This window comes from Gigantopelta aegis, chromosome 10 (genome assembly GCF_016097555.1).
Source record: "Gigantopelta aegis isolate Gae_Host chromosome 10, Gae_host_genome, whole genome shotgun sequence".
NCBI lineage: Eukaryota > Metazoa > Mollusca > Gastropoda > Neomphalida > Peltospiridae > Gigantopelta > Gigantopelta aegis.
Window position 1 is genome coordinate 31,545,715 of NC_054708.1, and position 10,010 is coordinate 31,555,724.

At 36.6% G+C, this 10,010-nt stretch overlaps 1 protein-coding gene across 1 annotated transcript; it reads right to left on the reverse strand.

Moving 5' to 3' along the window:
• Positions 1–3,258: 3,258 nt before the first annotated feature.
• Positions 3,259–5,681, reverse strand: LOC121383580. The gene has a single exon (XM_041513669.1). The coding sequence runs from the start codon at positions 5,679–5,681 to the stop codon at positions 4,332–4,334; it is 1,350 nt and encodes a 449-aa protein (XP_041369603.1). The 3' UTR covers positions 3,259–4,331.
• Between the last annotated feature and the right edge of the window lie 4,329 nt (positions 5,682–10,010).

Consider the following 10,010-nt stretch of genomic DNA (forward strand, 5'->3'; position numbering starts at 1 on the left):
ACCATCTGTGATTACAAGACTCCATCATATGCGGTCATGTGGGATAGAAAAAGTACATCCGAGGTGGTGGAAATTTCAACCTGGGATGAGTCTTGCCGAGTCCCCATGGTCGAAATTTTGACCACCGAGAGTGTACTTTTTCTATCCTACATGACCGCATATGATGGGAGTCTTTTTATCTCATTCATTTTAGTAAATAAATAAACCATTCTTTTACATGAACAGACAAAGATGGCTGAACAAGTAACTTTTTTATTTGACTACAATATCATATTTGCAGGGCCGTAGCTAGAAAGAGGGCAGTAAAAAATTTGGAAAGCATTATAGAAACTTAAAGAAAATTTTCTTCTTAACCGTTTGAGGTGTTTTAGACTATTAATTACTTGGTTGCCCCCCACCCCCCAAAACAAAAAATCCTAGCTACGGCCCTGATTTGCTGTGTTTGTTTCATGTGTTAAATAAAATTTAACACTACAAATTAACAAGATAGCTTTTAAAATGAAGGTTTTAATAACAAAATATTAATTTAAAACTGTTTAATGACCTCACGTCACCACGTCACGTTAATATGACGTCATATATTACCAACAACGTTGTGTTAAACGCAAGCGCGTGATATCCCATTGTAAGATAGAAATTTCTTACATGGCTTTCTTTCATGGGATAGCTCTGTCCTATATACCTGAGGATGAGAGATAAATCATTATTGCCATGATTCACTGTTCAGAGTATGTGGTGTCAGCAGGTTTCCTCTCGACCAAAGTTTGAAACCCAAACAGTTAAAATATGCCGTGTTGTTCTTTCCATTATAAGCGATGGTGACATCTGGCCATGGTTGAAATTATTTAGTAATAAATGAAAACCTTTTCAAGTTATTAGGGAAGCTGCAACTGCAACATGATTTCACGAGGGAGTTTATTAAAATAGTGCATACACAGTTACTTTTCCATGTGAGAGTATTGAGCGTGCTGGAGCAATTTTCTGTGATGTCAAAACACAAAATATTTACTAGCGGCATCAAAGTATATTTTGACAATGTAAAATGTTGTAAAGCAATACACTTGCGAAAATGCACATATGGAAAATCACATTTCAGTGCACAGATATGCACATGATAGATTGTGCGTGAAATTGTGTTAATGGAACGCGAGCTTATAAGGGGAAGTGATATTACCCTGTATAAGAGTACAACAGAATGTATGCTGAAACTAATAACCACAATCCCACTTCTTTTTTTCAACTATTTACTATCCAGTACATAAAAGTTCAAGATTGTTTTGTTAAAACTAACTTTTTTTAACTATCCCGTACATAAGTCACAAGTTTGATGAATTGACAGTTGGGCAAAATAACTGCCTTTTATATGCATAAAAACTAGTTTCACTATAAACGTCATTTTGAAATAAAATCCTCTAATAGTAATTACCAAAGTTAAATTACAAAACTTCTGTTTTAATGATGGTAAAAGAAAAATAGGAACAATTAACGTTTTGAAATATAATATAATTAAGGGACTATTAACAATTTTTACAAGTATACAAATCAAACACTTGGAGGGATGGGATTAATGTTAGCATATGCATTTAAAACAAAAATGTTGATAAACATTTGCTACATAATTCAACATTTGATGTGCATTTCTTAAAAACTACTAAATATTGATGAATTGGATATGAATGAAACATTTATGAAATGGAAAAAAACAAAAACAAACATAAACAAACCAGCAATATTTATTTACATATTAGGCTAATTACATGCACCTGTATTAAAATGTGCTCATCCATATATTCTTACACACCTGTTACAGAGAACAATGTGTGAGGTTTTTGGTACCGCAGAGAGATCTCTCATTTGTGGGATAAATCATTGATTTGATATCAGACTGCCTGCTCCAAGGTGATGATGACCTGGTAACCACAATCATACCATCCAGTGAAATGAATAAGACTAAAATTTATTGCTCTATAAGTTAAATTGAAAAATGATTCCTTTGTGACATATGTAAATTTAATCCAAAGTTTTTCAAAACTACATGTATTTGATTTCTATTTTGAAAAATTAAAAAATGTACTTACCTGCGATATTTGTATCCCCCACCCTCAACTGTTTAACACTATATTTTTACATAATTATATGTTTATTTTAATGTAAATCATATTCATACACTTATCTTTGATACCCAATAGACAGTGTGCTTTTCAAGTTGGGGAAATCATTAAATATTCATTCATTTATTCAGATAGCATTTCCTATGGGCATGTAGACTTGCCGTTAGTGTTAGTTTTGGACTTAGAATAAACATTCTGGAGTAGGTCTACCTTATATTCTTCACATTCTGTTGAACATGTGTCCAGAGGGACTCAATTAATATACTATGACATATTATCATTATGCAAATTAATAAAAAAAATGTACTTGCCTGTGTCATTATATATTTATTCATTTATTCATGGAGCACAAAGTTGACTATAGTTTTGCCAATGAAGGTCATGAACTTTTTGATAAAAAAAAGTCTGAATAGATTACAAATTGTGCCATTTGGTGTTATGCTGGATATTATTGCTTTTCTATAATAATTAAATTTTCTTTGCGTCTATACACTTTATTACAATCTGATTGGTTGAGAGATGCTTACTTTTTTGCGTTTGTATCTTGATGAACTAAAAAAGATTAAGCCATGCCTACCACTCCCCTACACCTGCTTGACTCACACTACTTATCTGCAAGTAGCTGGATTATTCAGGCAACCATATTTAGATATTTTGAAGAAAACACAACAAAGAATCAAAAAGCAATAAAATTGTGGCACAGGACTACTACACTTTTTTTATATGATAAATTAATGGAAAATGATATAGCAAAGTAGGCATATGCATTGATGAAAAACTCATCGCTAATGAAAGGAGTCGGACAGCAGCCAAAGAAATGTAGGGAAGTTTATGTCTGAAACTTACTTGTAAGCATTGTTCTACAGCTGTTAACAAAAATTAATGGTTTCTCCCAACATGTTTGACATGTTCCCTTCATTCACATTTATAAAATATAAACTAACACAAATCGAACAATTTCTTCAAACATAACTAAACAAGACGTCAAAATGCAAACAGCTAAGATTAGTGGAAATGGAGTCATTGATCAAAATTACGTCATTTACCAAATTCAAATTCACCTGAATCAAATAATAGTGAATGAATGATTGTATAAGTATCAATGAAGTTTGCACAAACAATACTACATTATTAAAAGCTAAACAAAACAAATTCAGACATGTATGGTCAAAATATGCATATAAATTTAATTATAAGAATTGACTGCAACAATGTGCACAGTTTTGTATGACTATCTACACACTCATACATTGTGTTTTTTCGGTTCATACTTGCATGAACCAAAAACAATTGCCATCAATCCTTAAATATTTTAAAAGTACAAATGTGTGGGAGTGAAAACGGTTCTGATGCCTTGTGCACAACTTTATAATATTGTGATAACCTTTTGACATCTTTGTGAACACTGCCATATGAATGCATAAATTCTTCTGCATAAATTTGTCCTCGTATAGCATTTAGTAGTACCTAAAGAAGAAAGGTGGAATGCCATGGTACCTTACTTAATATGGGGTGAAGGTGAGAGAGAAATGGGTACATATAAGAAAACTCTTTCTCCATCTCTCTCTCTCTCTTTCACACACTGTCCCACTCTGTATCCCTATTTAACCAGCAATTATTGTATACATTGGCAAGATATGATGACTAGTAGATAAATCTCTATATTTTCGGTCACTGACCAAAAATATAGGTCACGTGACATAAGCCCAACTCGACTTGAGTATTTCAGAGTACATTTTCAATAAACATACTCTTTAAATCATTTGCCGAAGTGCAGTAAATAGGCCTACAAATAACTTTTCATTTTGCGATAACAATATACAACTTTATATATGCTTTTTTATTGTGACAAAATGTAGCTAGCGTCTTACAAATAATGACGTCATGTATCTTGTATAACATCATACGGCAAAATACTCTATTTATGTACACAAAACTGTAATAAATAATGATCCTTCGCAGAATAAAGCCAATATCTTAAAACAAAAACCAGTTATTGGCTCTATTTGTCTCTCTCACACACTCACTCACAGACACACACACAATCATCTCTCGTGTTAGTTATTGGTTTATTTTCCTACACAACTCTAACATTTAGAACAAAAAGTAATTAGTGTTAGTTCAATGCACATAATGAATGTATGTTTGTAATTCTGCCCGATTCCCCACAGAATCACAATCTAGCTGCCAGCTTGGAGCTTAGTTGGCTCTCAATGACTGCTAACCTGCATGAGGTACGACACCCCAAAGAATACCAATGGCCAAAATGCAAGTGAACAAACATATTACGCCCAGACTGTTCATGATGCGTACTCCAAACATGGTCTTATCCTCCGAGCAACCGCTGCAGAGGCATGAAAACATCTGCAGCCATCCAGCACACCATGTGTTTATTGTCCAGCGGCAGCCGTCACAGCGCAGTGTGCAGCACAACAACGGGCAGGGGATGTCGCACTTGCAGAAGCAATCCTCAAAACCAATGTGGCAAAAATATTCCTGCTGTCGGCAGCAGCAGCACCTCCACCAGGTGTTGCAGCAGCCACGGTTTCCTCTGAGGCTTCTAAAACTTGACCCATATCGAAATGCGCAGCTTGCAAATCCACTGATCATTGCCACAAGTGAAAGAGTGCGGCCTTGGACATCGCAGGTGCAGTTGTAGTTGAAAACTAGAAGGATGATGGCTTGTGGGATTTCTTCAAAATACAAACTTACATATAGGTCATACTGAGCATGGCTTAGTCTGAACGTCGCCAATCCCCAGTTGTACAAAATGTCAAGAATGATGCTGATAATCTGAAGGGTGCCAATTACAGAGCCTAACATCGTGACTACAGAAAAGACCTGACGCATTTTTTCTCTATCTGTGCCACACATTGGTCTCTGCATAAGTAATGTTTTATCGATTTCAGTATTTGTATAGCAAGTATGGTCATCAAACTTCAGTACAACCATCCAATCAGCAACAGTGTCCCAAAGAATCACAATAATGGTAAACAGTTTAAAGAAGGTCAAACCGAGTGCTCTTTCCCGTTTAGAGATGTCAGATTCGTACTCGGAAATATCAGTACTCGTATTCAGTCCACAAGTATCTCTCCCCACATGGTGTTGTTGCCTCTGCTCAAACTGAGAGTTCCTCCAATCCTCGTTTCTCAGAGACCCTGCTTGTGATCTTTGTCCAAAGGCCTGAAGCTCTATGTCATCTGTTGGGATGCCAGTACTGAAACCGCTGAACATCGGCTGGCTTGAATCCCGGTTTGGCATCACAGTTACGTTTTCTCCAAGTGGCACTGGTGGGTGTGTGATAGGTATGCTTTCTCTTCCATTGTAAATCATATATCCATCACTTGGGTTCTCAAAACCGTAGTTGACATTACCCCCATCCATTCTCCTAGTAGTAGACTCCTGACTGCCAGAAAGTTGCCAGTTTGTGCTATAATCATGGATGGGAACGGAGGCACGGTAGTTGAGTTCTCCATGTAAACCATTTCTTGTGATAACGTCACTGTTACGATGACTGTTTAGAGATCTTTGGTCTCTTTTATCAGAGTAGTACTTGAAAGAATCATCCATTTTGCTTTTGCCTTTCAAATAAGATTTCTATAATGAAAAAAATAAAAGAAAGAAAGAAAAAAATGTACTAGAATGTGCATACTAGTATCATTTGAAAAGTCCCAAATAATTCTATTAGTGACCAGAATATAATAGTATATGAATATCAGGCACCTGAGCAAAACATAATTTGGCATCCCTCAGCCTTCCCAACAAACATCCACTAAAGCCCCCAACTTTATACAGGTATTACAAGAATCTTATTATTCAACAACAAAAATGGTTACTGATCATGTGGATAAAGTTAAATTTTAAATTAACCAGGCAACAGAATCTATCCTTTCATACATCCATCAATGGTTCTTGATCAAAATGTTCTTTAGTTAAGTACTCAATATTAAACACTGAATGTTGCTAGTACATTTGTATTAGCATGCAAACCCGCTGTGTTAGAACATTTACTACAAATAATATTTTTTATTGAGACTTATTGGAGGGGCACTCCAGCCCCCCGCCCCCCGCTTGAAACAGCAGGGATTCTGTGGCAAATAGAGTCTATCCTCTCATTCATTTTATTAAACAGGCCTGTCCCTATTTCTTTACCTATAAAACATTAATTATGGACAGTGTCCAGTGGAATGAGACGGCCACCCCCAGAAAACAGTATGTTAAAATTCACTTTTAAGTTCAGAAGTGACCTCTTTTGTCTAACTAGAGAAAGAAAAGAAAGAAAAGAAATATTTCTTTGACAAAACCTCAGCAGATGTTGGAAATGTTTTATTTAACAACGCACTCAACACATTTTATTTTCTGTTATATGGCGTCGGACATATGGTAAAGGACCACACAGATATTGAGAGAGGAAACCCGCTGTCGCCACTTCATGGGCTACTCTTTTCGATTAAAAGCAAGGGATCTTTTATATGCACCATCCCACAGACAGGATAGTACATACCACAGCCTTTGTTACTAACTTGTGGAGCACTGGATGGAATGAGAAATAGCCCAATGGGTCCACCGACGGGGATCGATCCTACACAGACCGCACATCAAACGAATGCTTCACCACTGGGCTACATCCCGCCCCCTGTAGCTATTGGATGCATTGCTTAAAGTTATTTTGAAACTTAGGGTTATATCAAGAGAGAGATAATATCGACTTCCATCACAATGGTACTAAAATGTGTTTGTTTTGTTTAATGACACCACTAGAGCACATTGATTTATTAAAACTACAGTCCCTGGAATGTTTTTATTATTTAAGCATTTAGAATAGAAAGAAAGAAAGAAGTGTTTTATTTAACGACGCACTCAACACATTTTATTTACGGTTATATGGCGTCAGACATATGGTTAAGGACCATACAGATTTTGAGAGGAAACCCGCTGTCGCCACTACATGGGCTACTCTTCCGATTAGCAGCAAGGGATCTTTTATTTGCGCTTCCCACAGGCAGGATAGCACAAACCATGGCCTTTGTTGAACCAGTTATGGATCACTGGTCGGTGCAAGTGGTTTACACCTACCCACTGAGTCTTGCGGAGCACTCACTCAGGGTTTGGAGTCGGTATCTGGATTAAAAATCCCATGCCTCGACTGGGATCCGAACCCAGTACCTACCAGCCTGTAGACTGATGGCCTGCCACGACGCCACCGAGGCCGGTCATTTAGAATAGATGATTCAGTTCTGTTTGGTCCACCGCATCGCTATAGTTTCGCAATGCTCGCTTATCTACATTATCTAGGTCAACTACAAACTCAATGGCCAGCTTTGTTTTTCTTCATTTAGCGGGACGCCAGTAGAACTGGGACTTTACTTGATTTGCGCACGCGCGGAGCTTCTCACGTGATTTTGAACAAATTTAACTGTCTTGCTTAAGGAGTTGTCTCATATCTCCAAAACATATTTATATCCACAGAGGTATAGGACAACACCTTTCCAGGGGTCGGTAGGGAATTTGTCTTGAAATTTTGACAGTGGCCAGCGGTTGGCATATGCGTTACATGTAAGGGGGTGTTAATAATTACGTAACGCTCTAGGGGTAGAGGAAGAGGGTGCTGTGTTCGATTTATGTAACATTTATCAAGACTATATGTTATTTCTATTCATTACTTAGACCTAAAAAGGTGTTTTTTTCAAATGCGCGGTCGGTCTAGAATAAATCCCCATCGGCGGGCTCGTTCCAGCCAGTGCGCCATAACTGGTACATAAAAGCCCGTGGTATGTGATATCCTGTCTGTGGGATGGTACATATAAATGATACCTTGCTAAAAAAAAAAAAAAAAAATCAAAAGGCGCATGTGCAGGGATTTCAGCGGGGTTGGGGTTATAGACTGTGTTGAGCGAAGTTTATATATGGGGTGATGCTCCCCCAGAAAATATATTTCAATTTTATTTATTTTTTAGCTTGGGCAGGAAAAGATTTCGACGCCCAATACCCGCCCCCTGCACATGCACCCATTTCCTCTTAAATCAATATACTCTAACATTGATGTCGTTAAACAAAACAAACTAACTTTACCCTTTCCAAATGAAAGAATATTTATTTGAATTTGTCGATTTTAACACACTTAAAATTAAGAAATGAAAACGTTCATTGTCTACGTTAGTATATTTTATTTTAAAAATATAAACATGATCAATGTGTTACTAGTATATAAACTAAACTTTGAAAGTTCTACTAACATTTTATAAAATATTAATTCTGAAATAGGAAGGTACGATTGTCGATAATACGTTGTCAAGATCAAACCGGTTTTAACGAAAGACTCTAGTACCGTATACTTAACTGAACGTTCTTCATACAGCGCAAGATTTCTCATTTCATTTTTTGAGACAAACCCTACAATTTCAAATCCACAAGCGCACATGTTAACTGAAACTGACAACAGGCTGTCGTTTGTGCTTTGCCGAACAATGGCGGTACAGGCGACGAATCGAGCGTATACTTTTGACGATCTCCGTTCATAGCGAACACACACAAGTTTTTTTAAAAGTGCATTTGTGCTTGTATTTCATATTTGTACATGATGTTATAATATGGTATCCAGAGAATGTAACTTTAATTATCAGCTATTGGTTGTCAAACAATTGGTAATTTTGACAAATAGTCTTAGGGAGGAAACCCACTACATTTTTCCATTAGTAGCAAAGGATCTTTTATATGCACCATCCCACAGACAAGATATCACATACCACAGCCTTTGATATACCAGTCGTGGTGTGCTACTAAAATGCATTTTCACATAGACAGAACAGTCTGCCGAATATGGGCACTGGCTGAAACAGAACGAGAAAATTAAAAAAAAAAAAAATTATTATAAATTTTTTTAAAAACTTTCTCTGATCAGTCTGCCGAATATGGACACTGGCTGAAACAGAACGAGAAAATTAATTAGTTTTTTTATTATTATAAATTTTTAAAAAACTTTCTCTGATCTTCATACACATATAAAAGTTGGAACTTTTGTAATCTGATGATATAGTGGAGTAAATGTTTGTGTTCCATCCATTCAGGGGGCGGGACATAGCTCCAGTGGTAAAGCACTCGCTTGATGTGTGGTCGGTCTGGGATCGATCCTCGTTGGTGGGCCCATTTGGCTATTTCTCGTTCCAGCCAGTGCACAGTGTTTATGGGAAGGAAGGGAAGGCAACTATATTAACGTGCCCACATCCTTACAGTTCGGGCACGCCCACCATGGATTCGGGTTCTGGCATAGTGTTTATGTGTTATCCTATCTGTGGGATGGTGCATATATAAAAGATCCCTTGCTGCTAATTGGAAAGAGTAGCCCATGAAGTGGCGACAGTGGGTTTCCTCTCTCAATATCTGTGTAGTCCTTAACCATATATCCGACACCATATAACCGTAAATAAAATGTGTTGAGTGAGTCGTTAAATAAAACATTTCCTTCCTTCAATAAAATAAATTTTGATCAAATTGCGAATTAGGACACATTTATTGTCAGGTTATTACAAGATTCTATACAATCATTCATATAAAAAAAAAAGGTAAGAGTCACAATACCAAGTACTTACTTTTCCCTTCACAAACATAAAAGTCCTGTCCTTTGTTTGTGATATCTCCTTTTATGAGTTGATTACTAATTCAAGTTCTTCCTAGTTCAAAGTACTGCTGGTCAAGATTAAAAATATACTGACATGTTTGTGGTGCAGTTTATTTAAGTGAAACAATAAGTTCCAATTCTAGAATATACCGGTACTGATAATCTTCTTAACTGAAAGTAAGACAGTCAAGTCAGAGGATATCAGACTGTCGCTAAGGGTTGGACAGTCTTTATCTTTGTTAGATATCTTTGTGTACTGCGTAGATGCATGGGCAATTTCC

Coding starts and splice junctions, on each gene's coding strand:
- LOC121383580 (XM_041513669.1), bottom strand. CDS start 5,681: ATGGATGATTCTTTCAAGTACTACTCTGATAAAAGAGACCAAAGATCT.